General features: G+C 33.1%; 1 protein-coding gene across 1 annotated transcript in view; it reads right to left on the reverse strand.

Annotated features, from left to right (window-relative positions):
• Positions 1–678: 678 nt before the first annotated feature.
• The window catches only part of LOC145243899 (globin-5-like), a 318,635-nt gene continuing 294,949 nt past the window's right edge, over positions 679–24,364 (reverse strand). The window contains exon 3 of the mRNA XM_080107005.1: positions 679–1,000. Within this exon, the coding sequence (XP_079963131.1) occupies positions 860–1,000 (141 nt within the window). The 3' untranslated portion in view covers positions 679–859. The remainder of the gene's footprint in view (positions 1,001–24,364) is intronic.

The following is a 24,364-nucleotide window of genomic DNA, read 5'->3' on the forward strand; positions in this document are numbered from 1 at the left end:
CTAGCTGTGTAAGTGACACTCTTGTCATGATAGAGGCCAACTAAGGTCATTCATTCGGCCTCAATAAAAATGGCCCTGGCCACCATATCTTAACAATATTCTGCAACTAAAACAAATATAATTTTCCTTGATCTTTTTTCTTTGAAGAGTATGTATAGCCAGAACCATTCTTTTGTTAAGATCGAATGGTTGACCCTAGTTTGCCTATATCATGAGGAAGGTGTCACTTCCGCAGGTAGGAATATTTACAACATTTTTAACCTACTTTTGGCTCATCCTGTATATAAATATATAGGTATATAAAAACATTTCATTAGTTGATATATTTCATATAGCTTCTCTAGATATTCAATAAAGATAAGAAAACTGTTTTCTCATCAGTGATGTGTTTACAAATGGAATTATATAATGGCAAATTATAGCAAATATATTAATGCTGGAACATACACACAAACACACAAACACACGCTTACACGTATATATATATATATATATATATATATATATATATATATATATCAATGTGATATTAATTATCATTTTACTGTCATTTTACTGTGTTTAAATGGACTGATTTTGAACCGACTGATTTTGATGATCATAATTGGTTGATAGCATTATTCGTGATTATAATAAACGAATTCCACTATATATATATACACATATATTTTTTTGTTATTTTTAAATGTTGTTTTGCTTCGTGATTACTAGTTTTCTATATAAACTAAATTTACTCTCAACTTCATATATATATATATATATATATATATATATATATATATATATATATATATATATATATATAAGCAAAATAAAAAAGAATGAAAGGAAGTACCCTTTCCGTAATTGAGGTTTCACATCAGGACACGTTGGCCCTGGCACCTTTAGTAACTTCCGTTAACAGAAATCTAATGACTAGTTTGTAAATAATGTTCATATTGTCCGAATATCGGTCACCCAGTGTGATCTTGATGGCGTCGATGAGGGGCTGCTCTGCTAACTGGAAAGACAGAAAAAAAGCAACAATATATGAATTTTAAAATACAAACAATTTTCCACATATTTTTTAATATACGAAACTTATACATTATCTTATATATTTTATATATTTATCGAGTTTTTGTTTATAAGGTCGAGTGACTTAATCTTTGGGGCCGGATATAAACTAATAATTATACATAGTTAAAAATGTACATATAATTATTAATAACGTTGTATTCTATGTTTATATCCAGCCTCGTGACCTTAACTCGTTACTGTCCAGCGCAAAATATAGAACCAACAAAAAATTGCTTAATACATAAAGTAATGCATTTGCTGTAAAATGTATTTAATTTGTATGTAGGTGTTTCGTCTTCCGTCTTTACCCTTTTCTCTTTTTTCTTTCTCTTTCCTTCTCTCTTGTGCAACTTCCATAACGACATTTTTGACCTTACATTTCTGTTTGAGACTCGAGAGCAACTCAATATCAATAATTATTTAAAGGACATGCTAATGTTACGACTAACACGATTACAGTTATGTATGTATGTATTTATTTTACTGAAAATTAACTTTTATAACTCCATATTAAACTTTTATTTTCATTCATTTTTATTGAATACTAGCAGGCCGCCCGGTGTTGCCCGGTCATAAAATGCACATAAATATTTTAATTAATGCAGAATTTTTATTTCTCCTATATATATAATAAAAGAGGCGCAGTTTTACCCCTCTGGACTAAACTACCATAGATTTGCAAGAACAGATGGCACATACAAATTTATTATGTCTAAACTATTATCAGCCATCTTCTCTAACTTTTGACCGCCGTCATAGACACATTTATTCGTTATATTAAAACCCTATATTGCAGCCTAGGAGAGGAATCATGACGATTGCCACCATCTACAGAGGAAGTAGTTCTTATTGTTTCCTCTCTTTCTACAGTCCTCTTCCTGCCACCATTATACACCCGGAAAATATGTACACATTATGTCCTCCAGTCACCCTTCTTGACTGGCTTATAAACTCCTATACAAAGCATTAACTTTTAATTTCCCTTACACAAAATAATGATTTCTCCCTGACAGATTTCCATTCCTTTTCATCGGTTGCTTCTCCTCAGCCCGCTTATTCGAGAATGCATACCTTATTGAATAAGCGAACACATTGACTGTTAAAAAACTTGGACATAAACAACCGGTTTATTTTCTGTATAATTTTTCTTCACCCTACAATATTAATTAACTTCATCTATTGCTGTCATTTCAACTTATTGTTTAAAGACATAATCACGATATTCGCTGTTTGCGATACCAGTGGGCGAACAACAGATTTCGTAAACCATGCCGAGAGGACGATAGACTGATACCTACATAGAGAGAAACAGAGAGCAAGGGAGAGAGAGAGAGAGAGAGAGAGAGAGAGAGAGAGAGAGAGCGTGAGTGAGTGAGGCGGAGATAGATAGATAGATAGATAGATAGAGAGTGAGAGAGAAAGAGAGAAAGAGAGAGAGAGAGAGAGAGAGGGGGGGGAGGGAGAAACACGTTTCGGAAAGAAACACACTTCTTATTTTTTTTCGACCGACCATTTTCTTTGCTTTTAAACAATACGCATATAAGTTTATAATCCTTTCCTTCAAAACAATACAGACAGAAGTTGTTTGGTATTTTTTGTTTTTAATCTTATATATCGTTACTATAAGTCTTATACACCGAACTTCTTATAATATTTTTTTGGGGAAGGGGGAGGGGAATAGTATGCTTACAACAAATACCACATTATAATGGTCCACAAATGAATAGTTTTTTGTTTATTAATCAATGTAATTGCTTCTTGAGCATTATTATTATTTTTATGATTATTTTGTATAAAAATAGCCGAGGGGGGAATCCACATGCATAAGCACTAAACTATTTTATAGAAAATACAGTTGCTAAATTATTTTTTAAATAAACATTTTCGCTTACCTACGATGAGTAAAAATTTACTTTATAGAAAATACAGTTGCTAAATTATTTTTTAAATAAAGATAAAATAATTTTTCCTATACCTAATTGGGACGTATTTGCGTTTTAAGCAGAAAATTATTTTAAAGAAAATACAGTTGCGAAATCATTAAAATAAAAAATATTGTTTACCTACGTAATCAGTCACCTACTTGTATTTTAACAAAAAAGATCGCATTTCAATTGTCCGCAAATAAGTAGGTTTCCGATTAAAATAAAACGTAATCGTTCACCTACGTTATTTGTGGCCTATTTGCGGATAAAAATAAAAAATACCGCTTTCTCATTGTACGCAAACATGTAGTCTTTTGAATATTAAGCAATGCAACTATTTTTAATACTATTTCTTGTAAAAATACCATTGAGTTAAGTCAACGTGATTAAGCACAAAGTTATTTTATAGAAACTACAGTTGCGAATTTATGAAAAAAAAAACATTTTGATTTACCTATGTATTTGTGACCTATTTGAATTATAAAAAAAATAATATTTATTAGAAGTTTTCGGGCAATGCAGTTACCGACTTTTCATTTTCTTTCTTTTTTTTTCTTACAAAGGAATCACCACTTATCAAGGCCCATAGGCTACTCGAGGATAAGGGTTAATGAGTGTACAGTAGTCAAAAGGACAATATCATAGTAATCGTTAGAAGCGTAAATTTGGTAAATTGGATTGCTTAAGGGGAATTGCATTACTCATCTGGAAAGCAGGCAAACGGAGGAGAGTTGCACAGGTGTGCATTTCTAATAAAGAAGCCCTATTCATGGAATTCACGTTTAGATTTAGGCACAGATAGAGTGTTTTCAGCTACACGAGTGTTTCTCGTGACGGTTTGGCGAGGGGGGACCATAGATTGGAGCTCAGACGAGCACTTGCCTGAAAATAAATATAAAGCAGAGACAGGCTCGCAACGTCTTTTCTGTGGGGAAGAGGTAGAAAGGAAGAGAAAAGGGCATCCCCACTAGGCTACTAAGTCTATCTTGAACTGTATCAAGGCAGGATAAGATTTTTCTAGCAACTATTGCCAAGATGTGGCAATAATACTTCATCCTTTGACGTACCTGGATCTTATATAGGTAGAGAATTGCATCAGTAGTGAGATATCTACTGGATCGATAAAAGGATCCCACCATTTTTCCAGCGACCTTGGGAACGGATTTGGTGTATGTGTTCCATTGCAGATCAGGAGTAAAGGTAAATCCCAGAAACTTGTCAAAACATGGAGTCTCCCCAGGACGAGAGCCATTCATTTCAATCGATGCCAGATGTCAGACCGTTGATGATGTAAAGATAGAAGATTGGTATTAGATGCATTAAAAGTAACCAGCCACCTTTCCCCCATTGTATCACTTGCTCAAGATCAGAGGAGAGAAAATCAGAGAGAACTTGGTCGTTTACGGCCTTTGATGTGCTGCCATAGATGGTAGTGTCATTAGCATAAATGTCTACGAATGATATAAGGATGTGATTTGGAAGATCATTGATGTAGATCAGGAAGAGAATTGTGCCCAGGATTGACCCCTGAAGGACTCCAGCATTAATACTATGAGCTTCTGATTTCTGCCAATCAACCTATCAGATAGAAATAATTTAATAATTGAAAAGACATTTCCAGCTATAACATAGCTGGTGATCTTGTGAAGTAGACCTTTATGCCGTAACCTATCGAAGGCCTTTGATATGTCAAGGGCAATTGCCCTAGAAAGGAAGCCTCCGTCGAGATATTCGCTAATCTTATGAGATATAACCGTAAGCACAACTGCTGTAGATCTAGCAGAACGGAAACCATATTGCATGCCACTAAGGAGGTCATTTTTTTTACTGTTTTATTTTTCTTGACCGACACACACTTATAACTAAAGTTTTTTCTACATTTTGACATAAACAATTTGTCTATTTTATAAATGCTTCACAAACTTTATGCAGGAAAAATTTAATAACGTTATTATTGAACATGTAATCATGTGATTATTAAATTTTAAGGTGGTAGCACAGGTTATTTACGAAACACACTCGTCTAACATATTCAGAATTGCTTTCTAAATAATATTATTTCGGCACGGTAACAAAAAAATACTAATTACCCAACATCTAATTTTTTTCCGATCGACATTGCAAGCACAAAAATTCAAGGTTGGTTCATAGTATTTGTACGTGGGGATCGTGACAACGATTATCAAGATTAAATTTGGGGCAGATATTTTGACAAACCGCCCCCTCCCCACAAAATGGGGTGTCTATTCAGAACCGTTCTTAATAGGGGTAAGTTTGGGGTGTCCATTCCGAAAGCCATGTTTACCATAGGGATGTTGGGAGTGTCTATTCCAAAAGCCGTTTTTCACATGAGGAGGTCGAGGTTGGGGGTTGGGCAATACCAACAACGGCCTTACTTAAACTTTTTACGAGGGGCATGATTCTACCGGGCAACGCCTGTTAACGGACCCTGTTAGTTTATTATAAACAGAAATACTGTAGGTATTATACATAACGTTAAATTCCTTATAAAAATGAAGTGAAAAAAATACGGAAACAAAATGAGACATGTGCATGCGAGTATTATGTTTTTTCTTAACAGTTCACTTCTTGTAAATACAAAAATACTCGAGCTGAGATCGAAACGAAAGCGTAAAAACATTGCGTTTAGTACGATAACCATTAGGTCAACTTTACACGATCTTTAAAAAAAATTTTCAAACTACTTATTCTTAACATAATTAATCTGTCATGTTAACGATTCACGTATGCGCATTCGTGAAACAGTTGATAAACAGATAAAAATTTGATGACTCCCATGTACCAATACTTCAATTTTGATCTCTAAGCATCCCATTTTTCCGGATGAAAATTGATTAAATGTTTTCCATATATACTTCATTTTTTAAAAATAATTTAACGTTATGTTACGTATTATACGTATATATATATATATATATATATATATATATATATATATATATATATATATGTGTGTGTGTGTGCCTGAACTATGAATGCATGTTTGCTGCAAGGCTAAAAATTAAAACATGGATTAATAGCTATTACGTTTCGCATGCATATCGTAATGTCGCCGTTCGATCTTCACCTTGCAAATTGCATAAAAAATTTTTTTTTCACTCTTTTTGCACCGATTTTCCCCGGCTAAAACCCAAATATAAAGTTTCACATCCGTTCGGATACCCTGTATACGAAGTTTTATGACTAGACCAAAAACTTATAGAGGAGTTTGGTAGGATTTAAAAAAAAACAAATACATTTTTTTATACACATACATAAATATATATAGAAAAAGGTTTATTTTTACTATGAAATTTTTACAAGAAAACCAAATTTATATATATATATATATATATATATATATATATATATATATATATATATATATATATATTTATATAGTCAACAGGTTAGTTAAAATTATCCGGCTGAGAACCACAGACAAAATAAAGACAAAATATACTTCTCGAGCTTTAGCTGAGCTGATGAAACTAGAAAAACAAAAACGAAAGAAATGTAATTGAAAAAGTCACAACGTATCAACACACACACACACACACACACACACACACACACACACACACACACACACACACACACACACACACACACACACACAAACTATTACAATGACATCATAGTGAAAAAGATCAAATGATAATTAGATATTAAAGAAAAAATGTTACATATTTATAAAAAATAAAAATAACTTAGAACCCTGGAGCCGCTTACAAATAAAAAGAGATAAATACACTGACATAGCAATAAAGAAAACAGCAAAGAAATATACTCGATAGGATTTATTACGAAACATTTGGCTGACAAAAATGGTACTAATAAAAATGATTTCTTTTACGTAAAAACAAAAAAACAAACAACAAAAAAAACAGCGGCGTTTGATCATTATTTGATGTATTTGTAATTGTTGTATCATTGTAATTCGATAACATTTGTGTATTTTGTGATGCTATTTCTTTCTTTACATGCTAGCAGCTTCAAAGGGTTTGGGATTTTTTATCTGCTCTAAATATAAACACGATATTTATGAATGAATGCTGTAGTAAATATAAAAAATACACTATGTCATAAATATTAAACCAAAAACATAGGCCCTTGAATGTCCGTGGGTTTCAAAAGAAAATTTATTTGTTTTCTAGTTAATCAGTCGTAGATATGGAGTATGACTAGAGTATCACACTGTATTTATGAAGATTTTCAATGATTGGAAATGTACAAGTTACGTTGCTCTGGCACAAAGGGAACAGAACAGCTCCGACAAACTTGTACTTATCCCTAAATATGAGGAATTGGTAAATGAAAGACCCCCCACAAAAAAAAACCCTGAGAAATTTGGAGATGATTTGGTCAAAATGAGTTGTTGAAAAACGAAACTAACTTGAGTTCTTTATACTTCCATAGTCTAATTTCCATTTCAGATTTTGATATTTATTTTTTTCATGTTCTCTTGCACTCTGGTATCGAAAGGACAGGCTACAATGTCATTGATTGAACAAGTTCTCTTGTTTTTGTTTAAAAAAATTATGCCAGGTTTGGAATGTTCAAGGACAGTATCGGTTTGTGTGCATATGTTCTCCCAAAGAAGTTTGATATTGTTGTTGACCTGTACCACTTCTGGTTTATACTCCTACCACTTCTTATTGTGGTTTGATTTATAGATTTTGCATATATTCCGATGTAGCACTTGAGCGACTTTGTCGTATCTTTATGTTTTTATATTAATGTTGGGTTACCATTGGGCATTCTGATATATTATGAGCTAATGTTTCTTCCCTTTAATTACACGGTCTGCACATCAGTGATTCTGCAGTTTTGTTGATGTAGTGTTTGATGGAACTAGTGCGAGTGACTTGTTTCTGGGCTGCGATAAAATTCTCTCACTAGATCTTTACATCATCTCTGACGAACTAATTTCAAGTGTCATTATCTTTAAATTTAGTATTCTGAACGCACTGTATACTTTCATTCCAAATAATTTTATCTTCTCTCATTTGTAAGATCTTAGTGTCTTTCTTCTTTCTAGTTCATGAATAAGGTTTCTATTACTTTCAGAAATACATTTAGAGTTTCTCCCTCTATATGTAGCACATCTTCAACGCTAAGTAAATTTCAACCACTCCTTTTTCTAGATGGATGAAATCTCCTTTCTTAACAAAAAACACTCATTAATTGTAAGCATTGTACACGCTTTTGCGTCCAAGCGTTTTAATTCATCTACATTGCAATCAAGTATACTAGTGGCATATCGAATGATAGCTACCCCTTGGCATTGATGGCATATATTATATTCCGACTGTGGAAGTGCAATTACAAAATAATCTTTAATCTTCTATTGTACTTAGTTGTGACCTGATGTTTCATTTCCATGTTCTTAATCTTATCGGTTTCCAGTATCCCCAAAGATTTGTAGCTTCTTTCGGTGTCAACATTACCAGATCTGTTGTTGCGAGTTTGAGGTGATCTGAGCATAGGAGCTTGTTTCTTTTCATCACAAGAATAACACATTTGGTGATGCTAAATTCCATCGGTATGTCATTACTAAACAATCTGATCCCATTCACTAGACTGTTAAGCTTGTTCTCATTTTTTCCCTAAAAACTTTAGAGTCATCGATGAATAGTAAATGCTTGACAGCAGGAAATTCTTTTCCAAGTTCATATCCTGCTTTCACATTCCATAAAAGAACTGTCAATGCATCAAGCTGATGAAAAAAAGCAAAACAGAAACGTATCACCCTGGAAAATCCTTTATTAATTTTCACTTTGACTAATGCGACATTTCCTGAAGTTAAATTGGTTTCCCAATTCTTCATGCTATTTTTTTTATAGATGTCCGGATATTGAAGGCTATGCCAAAAATTTCCAAACATTTCAGTACCTATGTAAACTGCCCTTGTAAAATGTACCCAACCCATGTCAAGGTTAGAAGACCTTCGTTTGCAATTTCGTAGAATCATTTTACCGATCAAAAACTTATCTTTGGTGCCTCGTGATCTTTTTCTACAGCATACTTTGTTCTTCATGCAGCAAATTCTTTGGGTCCGAATAACGATAGATACTTTCAAACAATATGCGAGTGAAATTTCCACATAATTGAGAGGCAAGTGATTGTCTAAAGTTTGTCCCTTAACCTCCTTTTGAATTATGTTTCATGATCAAGTAGTGCCTTTTGACAGCCACTTAGAGGACCTACCTGTCATCAAACATTTATTTGACATTGTTGCAAGAAGTGGGTGAAGAGTTGGAAGGTTTTTGAACCAGTATTCCAGAACTGCGTCAAGTTCAGGCGCTTTCTAATTTGAAAGCTTTTCAACCTTTAGCTTCAGCATCTCAATAGTGACTCTTATGCTCATTTGTCGCTTTATTCTAAAGGATCTTTCCTTTTCAATATCTTTGACCCATTCTGCATCGTCTTGATGCTTTACTTCCTTTTCCCAAATGTCTTTCCAGAATACAAGAGATTTATCAGTATTAGATATAACGTCTTTCCCTTTTTAAATTCCTTTTAGTTTAGTAAAAAAAAAAAACTTTGTGGTTATTCTCAAACAGTTTGTTCTGTAGATATTGCCCAGTTCCTTCACTGTAGCGTTTGACTTTGTAACGTTTTAACTGTATACGTTGTTTCAGTTATTTAGTTGAACATTTGAAATATTTTTGATACATGTTACATTTACGGATTAGCCTTTCACAAATACTTTGACTTTTAAGTTTGCTATTTTCTGTTGCTTGTACTTTATTTAAATCTTTTCTAAGTTGTCTTGCTCTTTTCATCGGCACTCTTTAATTCTTTTTTTTCCTATTTCGTGTAGCAGTATTATGAATAGCTACAATAACTTTAATGCACTTATCTAAATTATTTACCGATAAAAAATGCCAAGAATTCATTCAGTTTCATAGTGACAGATTTAAGTCTTACGGTATTGACAAATCGAATTTCCTATTTTAAATTACCTGTTCGTAGCTTCTTGTCTAACAATTTGAAAATTTCAATATGTTCTGTTTTCAAATGTTCACTAATACGTTTAACGGTTGATTCTGTTGAACAAGTCTGATTGTCATAAGTTGCAATGTTTTCGTTTACAGATTTAGTTGTTTATTCTTACCTCGACATATCGTCATCCCCAACATGTTTATTGATGTCCACAATCTCATAATAAGTATTTTTTTTCAATTACTCTTATTAATTCTTTAATTTCTATAGCAGATAACCACTCATTCGTCTTAATCACCTGATCTTGTCGTGAAAGTATTTGCTCTGTTGTTTCAAACAGACCTAGCTTATTCAATCTTTGAGGCATTCGTTATCTATATCGCGTTTATCGCCTTTTAGAAGGATCACAATAAAAACAACAACATTTTATCACACTTTTATTTATGACATTAGTTTAATTTGTTTTAGCGATATTGTTTCAAGGGGTTTCTCTTAATGATGACCTAGGAAGTTCGCTCTTTCGCCTGTCGGTCATGGGACCTGTATGTGTCTGATCCCACTTACATCGTTTTTCGTTTGATAGTTTGAACACTCATAATTTGAATAATACAAGGAATGAGCTGTATAAGGTTTTCTCTGCTATTTTTCATTGAACGGCCATGTCAAAAGTGCTCAATTGAACTAAAGACCCAATTTTGGTCATGAAACGCCGTCAAACCTCGTCAGATGTCAACATGGTATTTAAAACTGCTGCTGCTTAACATCAGGTACTTATTATTATATTTTGAGATGTTGTCTTCAATGCGGAGACTTTCTACAGCATCTTTGCTGTTTGACTCACGACTTGAGTTATCATTATAATGATAAGCATTATCACCGTTGCTATGATTATTACTAGTAAGTTTTTTTCCCCCTCAGTTCTATCTCGTGAGCGTTTCCATTGTACTCGTGCGATGTTAAGAAATTTTTTACTTATGATTTTCTTTCAACTCCACATCGCAATTATTGGAATCAAATATTATTATTATTATTATTATTATTATTATTATTATTATTATTATTATTATTATTATTATTAAAAAATAAACGACGATTCTCCGATGTTTTGGGCGGCCTTCTGAACACTGCTATTGTGGCTACCACCAATATCCTTAGGAAAACCCTTGATCTTTAAAGGGTTGGTTTGGAGCCGGGATTTACAAAGTCATCTGAGAATGCATCCCATCTCTTATCAGGGAGTAAACGAAATCAGAATTATAATAATTACAATAATAATAATAATAATAATTACAATAATAATAATAATTACAATAATAATAATAATTACAATAATAATAATAATTACAATAATAATAATTATAATAATAATAATTATAATAATAATAATGATAATAATAATAATAATAATTATAATAATAATAATTATAATAATAATAATGATAATAATAATAATAATAATAATAATAATAATAATAATAATAATAATAATAATAAGTATAATAATAATAATGATAATAATAATAATAATAATAATGATAATAATAATAATAATAATAATAATAATAATAATAATGATAATAATAATAATAATAAAGATAATAATAATAATAATAATAATAATAATAATAATAATAATCATATTTATTTTTTCATTACGGTTATATTTCTCATTATTCCACCAGTCGAAAAGTAAGAAAAAGTTTCGTTTTGACTTCATCGTCGTTTTCGCGTTCAAAGTAGACTTAGATTTAGCGAAAAATATTTCCAGCTACGTTGCAGCTTCGAAATGAACCGATGCAGATTCGGCGGAGATGTTAGGTAAGTCGCTATAACGAGTGTCCAAGGAGATAGTACTGGTAAAAGTATTATTTGTACTCGATAGAAATTCTCACACAGGTCATCGTCAAACATTGATCACTGACAACAGCAAACAGTGGTGTTTCCTGGAGTATGGGTGACAACAAGTCTTTCCAGATTTACAGTACTCTTCAACTCCTTCGATAACCTTTGCAAATTAATTTGCGTTATCGGAATAGTCGCTCGCCATTGACTTCCTGTTGGCAGTGACCACTGCCATAGCATCATTTGGGTGGCATTAAGAATTCCCAAGGTCTCAGTCCTCTTCACACCTAACCAATGAAGGTCTGGCTAGTGCTTTCCTTTCTCGGTCTTTCTATCCTCCTTAACCCTTTAGATATTTGGTGTGGCGCTGTATTATTATTATTATTATTTAGATGTCCGGTAATCGTGAACTTATCTAGGGAAACGGCCGGGTCCATGCCAGTTTTGCACAGGAACAATAAGTCTGGTTTAGTCTCCTGTAATTGGATTTCAACCTCTGGAAGGTTGGAACGTAGACTCCCGATGTCAGAGAAAGAGACCTGGGAATATATATATATATATATATATATATATATATATATATATATATATATATATATATATATATATAAAGGGAATTAGAACAACAGTCTAAAGAGCGGAGTTTATTTTAATGTATTAAAACAGTGCTCGTTGTAATGTAGATATATAATAAGCTCGATAGGCATATATATCCTAGAGCTTTTAATATTGAGTAAAATGGTTCATAATTTATAATTAAAAATCGACTTCAAAAGGAAGAACAAACAAAATCAATAAATTGTACGATCGTTTCGGAAACGATATTTTTATTGAGACAGACAATACGTCTTAAACAATAATTTTATCATCTGATTCTATAAAAAAGAGTGGGTGGGGTTTAAAGACACCAAAAATAAAACTAGCATTTTTAAAGTAAAAACTATCTGAAAATATTTAAAAATATAAAGAAAAACAGTTACTTATTTTCATGTTGATAAACAAAATAAAATAAAAATAAAATCGGTTGGAAAAGTAAGGTTAAGAGGGGATAGCTTTAATATTTCTAATAAAAAATATATATACCTTTTATTCGGCCACAGGATCTCCACACATAAGCACTTCTTCAAAAATCTTTCCTTGAAAAACCAGATGATTTTGACTAAAGTTAACGCCTTATACACCCTAACATCACAAGTGCATTTGAGAATTTTCATTACCACACAAGCAGAAAGGCCTGTATATAAATCAACAGTAGATTCTTTGATATGATGAGAGCGCGTTTAAACGAGTGTTTCTGCTTAGAGAACAACTGAACCGGGATACTTGACTTTTGATTTTTAAACTTAAATTCAAGCCTTTATCAACGCTCAAGTAGAAAGGCACGGCATATAACATCAACAGTTAGTTCTTTGATACAGGGTGATCCCCCGAAAAAAACCCCCAAAACATAGAAAGTATATCTAGAACATATGCTGTAGAACGGAGAAAAAAGGCCAAAGACCGTAGTGTTTTGATATGATGTTTTGAATATAATAAGCTAGTTATGACCAAAGTTTCATTTCATGCGGACAAAACACTAAGAAACGGGGCCTAATTAAAGTTGGGGACCGTTTTTTTTTGTGGTCACCCTGTATGACATGAACGCGTGCGAAATGAATATTTCTGTTTAGGTCGCAATTGAACCATGATACTTTACTTTTGCGTTGTAAACTTTAATTCCCGTCATTATATAAAATAATTTTATCAAATTAACCGTAGATGCTCTACAACGGAATGTAAACAACAATGTATTGTGGATTAAGTCACTGGGGGAGTCATATGAAGCTTCTTCCCAGTGCACTGCAGTAGGTACCCAACTAGAACGGGCAATCAATTAATTTAATTGAAAAATGGGTCGATTTCATCGATTTCAAATACTATAGGATATGGGAGGCTGAAACATTTGTTGATTCTTATTCAATCCCGGGCAACGCCGGGTCTTCCTGCTAGTAAAATTATAATAAAAGAGAAAAATTGATCTAAATCAAATTGTGAATTGCATTAAGATACGTTTTTAAATCGATGGGTATGTGTCAATATTTATGTGATTTATTAATTTTGTAAACTTTATTATTTATAGGATGACACGGTATTATTTATAGGATTACACGGTATTATTTATAGGATGACACGGTATTATTTATAGGATTACACGGTATTATTTATAGGATGACACGGTATTATTTATAGGATTACACGGTATTATTTATAGGATTACACGGTATTATTTATAGGATGACACGGTATTATTTATAGGATTACACGGTATTATTTATAGGATTACACGGTATTATTTATAGGATGACACGGTATTATTTATAGGATTACACGGTATTATTTATAGGATGACACGGTATTATTTATAGGATTACACGGTATTATTTATAGGATGACACGGTATTATTTATAGGATTACACGGTATTATTTATAGGATGACACGGTATTATTTATAGGATTACACGGTATTATTTATAGGATGACACGGTATTATTTATAGGATTACACGGTATTATTTATAGGATGACACGGTATTATTTATAGGATTACACGGTATTATTTATAGGATGACACGGTATTATTTATAGGATTACACGGTATTATTTATAGGATGACACGGTATTATTTATAGGATTACACGGTATTATTTATAGGATGACACGGTATTATTTATAGGATTACACGGTATTATTTATAGGATGACACGGTATTATTTATAGGATTACACGGTATTATTTATAGGATGACACGGTATTATTTATAGGATTACACGGTATTATTTATAGGATGACACGGTATTATTTATAGGATTACACGGTATTATTTATAGGATTACACGGTATTATTTATAGGATGACACGGTATTATTTATAGGATTACACGGTATTATTTATAGGATGACACGGTATTATTTATAGGATTACACGGTATTATTTATAGGATGACACGGTATTATTTATAGGATTACACGGTATTATTTATAGGATGACACGGTATTATTTATAGGATTACACGGTATTATTTATAGGATGACACGGTATTATTTATAGGATTACACGGTATTATTTATAGGATGACACGGTATTATTTATAGGATTACACGGTATTATTTATAGGATGACACGGTATTATGTATAGGATTACACGGTATTATTTATAGGATGACACGGTATTATTTATAGGATTACACGGTATTATTTATAGGATGACACGGTATTATTTATAGGATTACACGGTATTATTTATAGGATGACACGGAAAACCACCAAAAAAAGATTATACATTAAATTAAAAAAGTAATGCTGTATTTATTGCATTTATCCGTTATATATGCAAAGTGATTTCTTTATTTGGGAGACTGGTATGACGTCATGAAAAATCTACTAAGCTTTCACGAACTCTTGATTTTAACGAACTCTTGATTGATTTTTCCATATATTTTTTCATATTTTTTCATATTTTTTTCATATTTTTTCTATATTTTATTCATATTTTTCCATGTTTTTTTCATATTTTTTCCATATTTTTTTTTCATATTTTTCCATATTTTTTTCCATATTTTTTTCATATTTTTTTCATATTTTTTCATATTTTTTCATATTTTTTCCATATTTTTTCCATGTTTTTTCCATATTTTTTCCATATTTTTTAATATTTTTTCCATATTTTTTCATATTTATTTCCATATTTTTTTCATATTATTTTTTCGATATTTTCTCCAAATATGGAAAAAATATGAAAAAATATGGAAAAAAATATTTTTTTCCATATTTTTTCCATATTTTTTTCATATTTTTTCCATATTTTTTTCATATTTTTTCGATATTTTTTCGATATTTTTCCATTTTTTTTCCATATTGTTTTTCATATTTTGCCTGCTTAACTGTTTCTAATTAAAATGTACTGTGATAATTACAATTAAATTCTAAATATGGTTTTTCTTTATTTCATCGGCAGATTGATCTTTCTACGTGGGGCGTTCCAAAAGTATTGGATCTTATTATTTTTATTCCGTCCGAATGGATCAGATCAGACTTGAAATTTTCATTTCTATGATGCCTAAACTTATGCATTCACGACCTGAAAATTTAATCTCTCTGTTGCAGATATTGACAGTCTGAGACTTTAAGAAGGTTGCCCCTGTCATGGACGTGCACCAAAAGCAGAGACGCATCATAAAATTCTTGGCAAAAGTGGATTGAGGATGGCTGTGACATGCAGAAAAATAAATTTTGGAGCGCAAAATGTCGCTCGTTTTAATGGTACCACTCCTGTATTCGAAGTTCTTCAACTTTGAGTTAAAATAGGAGGCTTTGCGTTTGAAAATACCCCCACATCTACTGAGAGAGAAATGGGTAAAAGACACAAAGAGACAGAAACAGAGAGAGAGAGAGAGAGAGAGAGAGAGAGAGAAAGAGAGAGAGAGAGAGAGAGTGGGATAGAGAGTAAGATAGAGTTAATAATGTAACGACTAAACGATATTTTACATAATATAAAAGAGTCCGTATAAATAATAATCACACAGCTGGTCTTAATGCAAGATACAATATAATGAAGCATTGTTTAATACTTAATTCGATATAAGAAAGTGTCGTAGTTTTATCTTGTTTACTAGATCCAAAATCGTGTTCTGTAAGAATTAAAATTGATTTGACTTACCGGGAGTGGGTCGGAGGGAAGAAAAGACACTGAACTGCTGTTTGCCGTTACTGAGAAACTGGGTGTCTATTTCCTACTAAGTTAAATAGACATTCTAATTTCGTTGGAAATCACGTCGGAATTCTCGCCACTGAGAGTTAGTATGTATAAAAGGAGTTGTGTCACTACGGGTGTGATTAGTTAAGAAGCTAGTTACCTAGCTTGCTAGTCGGTTGGCGTCTCTTAGACTGATTACCTCGTTACTGTCGTTCGGCAAATGTTACCTGTTGTCCTTTACAAGGAAAGAAAAGACTGCTTTTCAGCAACGTCACCATTTCGTTGCAAACCCTTACTGCCTTTTCTTACATCCCCTCTTCTTGTTGGTGAAATAATCCCGTCAGTTCCTTCACAAACAAAAAGATTCCTTTTTAAGGCCAACAAATAACTAAAGTGTAGTATAACACATCCCATGTTCAAGCACAGAAACATTGCTGAGATACTTGACAATATAAAGATAAAAATAAAGAAGTAGAACCTTTAGAACAACACCGATGCAGATGGACCGGCGAATTAGTAGGCTTTCTGAAGTCGATCGAATTGATAACTGCCGTGGGCATTTGCAATCAACTATAGGCACTGAACATCAGAAATAGATGTACAGATATAAATACACTAGCTGGAATCCCGGCGTTGCCCGGTCGTACAATACACTTAAACATAATATTTTAATTCATGCAGATTGGATATGTATTAATATAGAATCAGTCCTCTATTGATTATTATATATCACGAGAAATAATTTTCCCGGTAGACCAATTCGCAAAAAAATATTAAAAAATGAAAAAGATAATAATGATAATGTCGTTCATCAGATTGCGTCTGTGTTTTTTTTACAATATCACCCCAGTTGATGTTTGGGCTTGAAAATGAATGCTCTGGAAAGGTAACTTCTGATTAATATGCGGCGTAAAAGAAACCAGTATCACGTCTCAGACTGGAGAATAACAAGAAAGAAACGAATTATTTCGGAAACGAATCGGTTCAAAGGTTAAAAGTCGGGGAAAGCCACATTCAATAGAATGTTCACATGCGAAAATCCATGTCAGAAGTTGTCCAACGATAGGATCTCATACGAAATATCTCATACGAAATATAGAAAGGAAGATGAGGAAAACGGAATCTAAAGTGCTGATGGCGTGGGAATCGTCTTATGATTGAAGTATTAAGCTTAATATAGTTAAAGTTGATGGCTGAGTGAACAGCATAGATTAGATTAACTAGCTCTTTAGTTAACCTAAAGTAGAACCAAGCCATAATCAAATCTACAACCATCTAGTTGATAATTAGTAATTCTAACCATTTAACTATGAGGCAGGGACTGATAGAAATTCATACTTCAATGCAAACGTTGCCAATCACAAGACAGTACTCCATGTTTTTTACTTACAAACTGTTTAGCAATCCGAGAAAGGAGGCTGATATAATCATCCACAGACTAACTGTTTTGTACTATCACAACTCTTCAATACGGCTAGACTAGCACCTGCCCCAAGCCAGGTTCTAACCCCTGACCATCTAGTTGATAGTTGACTGGGTAGAATCTCAACTATGAGGCAGACGTTGCTTGAAAGTGATATCCTAATGCTTTATACATTGTCAACGAATAGAGAGTACGCCATCTTATATAGAGATTTGTTTATATCGGATTTATTATTTATGGTCTCAGAGAGATGGGTAGCCAAAGAAGGCTGGAGTTAATATCATAAAAGGTCTGGTATCAATATCTTTAATGTAATTGTAAGTAAATTGTTCCTTAGTAATATATAAATCAAGTCTGTATTTTTGTGCCAATTTTTTGGAAAATAAATTGTTACATGATAAGGGCTGTCCCCTTTTCATGTAAGTATAAAAATGGAGAATTTAGTTTTAAAGGAAAATGAAATAGCAATAGACAAATTCGAACCTCGTAATTTAGTTTAGAAATAGATTACGTGTGAGAATTTAAAAATGTAAAACAAACATTTGTTTAGAATATAGATAAATATTTCAAGGAAAGAATGTTAACTATCAAGTTTGTTCTGAAATTTTAAATTGAAAGAATGCAGCTTATAAGATAATGTTTTTAACATATTGGATAAATAGGTTACTGAGAAATAGGAAAAGTTTTGGACACGTATGTCCAAAACACGTGAAAGAAGGCACATGTTTTAACATGTGTATGACGTCACGGAAAATAGAAAGTTCAATGAATAGAGAAAAAACTTTGGAGTTAGTCAGTCAGTGAAGAAACTCGGAGAGAGACAGTCACTCGTCTAGGAAGCGAGACGTCACTTCAAGGAAAAATGTGAGACTTTGAATTCTTGGTGATGGAACGGCCGGTCGTGACGAAATAAACCATTATGTGTTTTTTTGTAAAGCTCGTCTTGTGTCTTATGATTCTTACAGAAAGGTAAAGTGGAATTGTATTATATATTTGTGTTATATGTCTTTACATACACGTCTCAACATCATCATGTCCGAACTGTCTGAACACTATCCCTTCACTCCAAGAGTTTTCTTCTTCTTCCATTCAACACAATTAAGGAATGAACTTTTAATATATAAGAATCGTTATAAACGAACAATCTCTCTAAGTCTTCTACAACTTCTAGTCTGAGTCTTACAACATCCCTCACTGTAATAAGACTCTTTCTAAGCATCTATATAATAAGACAAGAACACTCACTAAGATACAGCATCACTTCTAATAAGACTCTCTTTTTAATGAAACCCTATATAACAAAATTATAAGATGACAACTAAAACTACTGACCAAAGTTATCTTCCTCTCAATGTTTTTTTAACCCTGCGTTAGTCAACAGGTGTCTAAACATGATTAGTCTAACAGGGTGTTTATACAGCCTAACACAAAAATGTTTATAGTGTTATTATTTTGTAAAATGCAGGGTGTCTCAAAAATGTACTCACACTTTAACCCTTGCTAACATGCTGTCTTTTTTGTGTTGCAGGTGTGAGGTGTGAACCTCAGCATGGCAGGAAATCAACTTAACTTGGAAGAGAGGAAGTTTTCCTGAAAGTTTGACAGAAAACGCCATTGAAGTACAAAGACGATTCAGAAGGGAATTCGCAAGACCACCACCAACGCGCCGGACCATTGCTCGCATCAAAGAGAAATTTGAAGCAGATGGAACCGTCCAGAACGTCAACAAGAAACGTTTTGGACGACCTCGGACATCCACGAACCCTGGAAAGAAGAGCAGGTGCAGGAAACACTCTTTCGATCACCACAGAAATCACTTCGACAAATTGCTCGGGAAACCCACATAACGTCCATCGCATCATGAAGCGTCTGTACTGGAAATGCTACATTCCAACACTAATTCATGCTCTCAACGAAGGCAATCCTTACCGGAGAGTCGAATTCTGTGAATGGTACCTGGCAAAATGTGCAGAAGATGCAGGGTTTCCACACAAAATTGTGTGGAGGGATGAGGCAACCTTTAAATTAAATGGCACCATTAATCGCCATAATTGCCCGTACTTGGGTCCTATACATCCTCATGTAACACTTGAACACCATGAACTTGCCAGGAGTAATAGTGTTGTGTGGGATATCCGCACTGGGCATCATAGGCCATTTTTTATTAACGGAACTGTCACTGGTGAGAGATACCTTAACTTGCTTCAGGAGTTTGTTGGTCCACAAATTTCTGAGATGTTTGGTGATGGCGGCGATATTTACTTTCAGCAAGTTGGAGCACCTCCCCACTACCATCGCGATGTACGAGCTCACCTCGATGCAGCTTTTCCAGACACATAGATTGGACGAAGGGGTGCCATTGAATACCCTGCACGTTCCCCGGACCTCACGCCCATGGACTTCTTTTTGTGGGGATATCTCAAAGACAAAGTTTATCGCACCAAACCAAGAACAATTGATGCATTGAAAATGAAAATTAAAAGACAATGTCGCGATATTCCTAATGACCTGTTTCGTGACGTTTGCGGACTCCTTGGTGCGCGTTATCAGCGTTGACTGGACAATAATGGTCATCAATTCGAACATTTGCGAACATGATTCTTTAATCACATTTGTCTTCTGTATTCGAAGCTCTTCCATTTCACTGTATGTTCATAAATAAAGGATTTCTCGTCATTCGAAGTGCGAGTACATTTTTTGAGACACCCTGTATAGTTATCCTGCTGATTCAGGATATATCTGCAATCCCTATTGAACTCTTTGAATCACTTGTATCTTGTTGATATTAATATAAAATGATACAATAAAATAAATCATGAAACTAAGGAAAAATAAAGATATTACATTAGCTAATTACAAGACTGAAACAGTAATAAATTGTAAATAAAATAATAATCCCATTAAAACTTATGATAAAGAAAATTCCAAAACATTAATTCCATATTAAATATTACACAGTAGCCTAATGATACATAATATGTGCTTATATCTACGAATTTTTATTCCCACTGGAAAAAATACAAAAATATGTAAATCATAAAATCATACCTACGTTAATCAGCTGGGGGTGACTGGACACCCCAGAAGGACAAATTAAAATCTACCTTCAAGGAAGAATGAGATACGGACTGCACCATACCACGTGTGCCATACCCCACAGAGTCATCAAAGTATTGGGAGGAAATAAAAGAAATAAGTTGCATAGGAATTATGAGCACTTAAGCAAAGTTGGAATGCTTTGTCATGAGACTAACGCAGGATTAAAGTCAATGGTTGAATCAATAACATAGGTTAGGTTAGCTAGTACCTAGGAATATTCTGCCATATTTGACTGATTAAATGCTACTTGAGGCCATTTCTCAGCCGATAATTTCTCTATTCATGAAGGCGAAAAATAATGACATTCTTGTTCTCCATAATATTAATGCTATAGAATGGCTTCCATAGATTCCGAATCTTAATCAAATCGAAAATGTATGAAATTATGATTTAAAAGAACATGACAAAACAACAAAAAACAAAAAAAACAAACAAAAAAACCCCCAAAAAACAAAAAACAAACAAACACAAAAACGAAAAACTAACAAATTTAACACAGTTATCTGATTGTATCCAAGCACACAATTGTTAAAATACGGTGATCTATTAATTCAACACGTTCACAAAAAGTGCCTTGCTCTATACAAAACAGAACACAAAAAAGAAAGTAAAAGTTAGCTGAACCTTTGTTTGAAGCCCTACCCTTGGATAATGAAAGCAGTAACTTATAAAGAGAATAATAATGAATCTGAACTGTTAACTAGTTAGAACTAAACATCACGTGTATATAAAAAAACTCCCGGTAACACGAATTGTATTTTAGCCTGACGATTCTCTAAAGGAATGACACGAGAAATCATCTATCCAGCTTAATTGCCATACATTTATTTCCATAACTGTTTACCTAGCTCTATTCACACATTGAGCATTGTTGAAGTAAATGCTAAAAATAAATAGATGAAATATCCACTTTAAAAATTTTACGTCCTTTTCAAAAAGTTTTTTGAAACACCCACACATATATGTGTGTTTTCATTTTCTAATCGTTTTCTATGTTATGAAGATGGGGCACCCTACCGGATGCCAACCATTTGTCAACTATTTCAATCGCTCCAACCGAGAGATCGTTTTAAAATTCCAATCTTTCCTTTGAGTGCAATTGTTTGTATTTCTCTTGCTCTTGGTTCACCGGGTATATTCGAGAGGCCGTGGTGAGAAAGTTTAAAGCATGAAATGAAGAGTTAAGACAAAATAGAATATAAATATAGATAATAGTAATCATAATGCGTCAAATAATTATGGTCGTTAGTTTACTAGTCTGTTGCCCTGCTTATCCACTATTCCAGATACTAATATTCATCGTATGTGTGGAGGGAACTATGATTCCCATCTATCATTAAAGTAAATGCTTCTTTTTGCATAGTTTGAAATCGCAAATAAATCTATATATCTATAAAAGTGAAATTGTCTGTGTGTTTACATTTCCCTACCAAACTACTCTGTCAATTTTCAGTCTACAGACTCGAGATTTGACATAAGGGGTATTGAGATTTGTGAAAATCTTTTTAATCGGTTTTCGGTCAGAAATTTGGCTGTCACGGGTAAAAGTTCAACAATTTGACATTTGAAAACTTTATCAAACTCCCCCGACAATTTTGGGTCTAAACACTTGAAATTTTAGATCTAGGTTCCTTGGACATGGATCAAACTTAATAACTTGATTTGATCTCAAAACAGTAAATGTTAAGAAGGTCAAAATTGGGGCCAAAGTTAAAAAAGAAAGAATCTCAGCCAATTTTTGGTCTAAACATTTGAAATTTTACATAAAGATTATTCAGACATAGGGCAAGCTTTTTTAATCGCTTTTTGGCCGAAAATTTGGCTACCAAGGATCGAAGTTCAAAATATTTGCTATTTGCGGTCTATAGCAAACTATTCAGCAAAATTTGGGTCTAAACATTTGAAAATTTTACATAAAAGATATTCAGTCATGCAGCAAGATTTTTAATCAGGCTTTAGGCGAAAATTTGGCTGTCAAGAGGTCATAGTTGAAAGAGTTGATCTTGGACGACTCTACCAAACTCGCCCGCCAATTTTGGGTCGAAACACTTGAAATTTAGATGTGTGTTACATGGACATGAGTCAAACTTTTTAATATATATATATATATATATATGCGCATAAAGTTATGAACAAGACACAGGGCCCGGGAAAAGCTGGGCTGAACTGCTAGTATAAATTAAATGACAACAACTATAACGTGCAATGGATTTCTTCCATTAACATTAGCTCCGTGCTTGGCTTAGATGCAGCATGTTTGGTTGTAATCTTATTTTCGAATCTCACTAACCCTAATCTCCACAAATAAATTGTAGACGATGAACCATGTTCCCTTTGATAAACGTATATGCATAATTTATTTATCTAAGTACTTGGCACTTTTATGCAATATCTTGAACTCCTAATTCAATAGATCAGAACTGTAGTAGACGTTGTTGATCATAAAAACCCATTCTCTTTCATTCTCATTGTGTATTAGTTGAAAAGAACTTCTTAAATATAGCACAGTTTCTTTGCACTGAAAAATATCTAGAAATTAAATCATTCAGAGAATCTAACTTAATAGACCATTAATAGACCAGAGTGTTGCAGGAAAATCCGATGCTTAGCAAAATGAAAACGAAATAAGCATTAAAAGCAAAAAATATGTCGTTATATTTATGGACAGATACTTAACATAATCAGATCCACCTCAGACAAAAGAAAAATCCAAGTTATTCTCGATGTCCATACGTCTAAACAATATAATATTAATGCACGTGTGCCTCAGAGGTCGATCATTGAACCTTTATTATTCCTGATATTCATAAACAACCTCTCAGATAAAACTGTGTACGAGGTTAATATATTTGCTGATGACATCACGCTCTGTAACAGACATAAGCACAATTGCGTGAACACACCGGTTCTCACCAAATGACTGAGATTAAGCAAGGCTGAACCTGGCCAGTACCAGATGGGTCACTATTTGAGACTACAAAGGCATGTATTTAGATGGAGGGTCAGGTAAATCTTTCTGCTTTCCAATGTGTGTAATGGCGGCATGTACATACATTAACAAGCGTATAACAAACAAACCTCATGGAGTGTATAGAACTCCATAATTTCGACCGCGGACGCTAAATGATGAGTGATAATAGACATGAAAAAAAAACATATCTAAAGTAATGGCAGAATCCTTAAAGAATGACATTCAGTCTATAGTGAAATGGTGTAGTAAAATCACGGTAACATTAAATGCTAATAAAACTAAGCTCCATTCTTTTAACAATTAAAAGAAACTTTCTCAACTACTGATTACCATGATTAATAGCACCCTAACTATTGAAATTACTC

Source organism: Euprymna scolopes, chromosome 22 (genome assembly GCF_053919585.1).
Source record: "Euprymna scolopes isolate OS-2025 chromosome 22, ASM5391958v1, whole genome shotgun sequence".
Taxonomy (NCBI): domain Eukaryota; kingdom Metazoa; phylum Mollusca; class Cephalopoda; order Sepiida; family Sepiolidae; genus Euprymna; species Euprymna scolopes.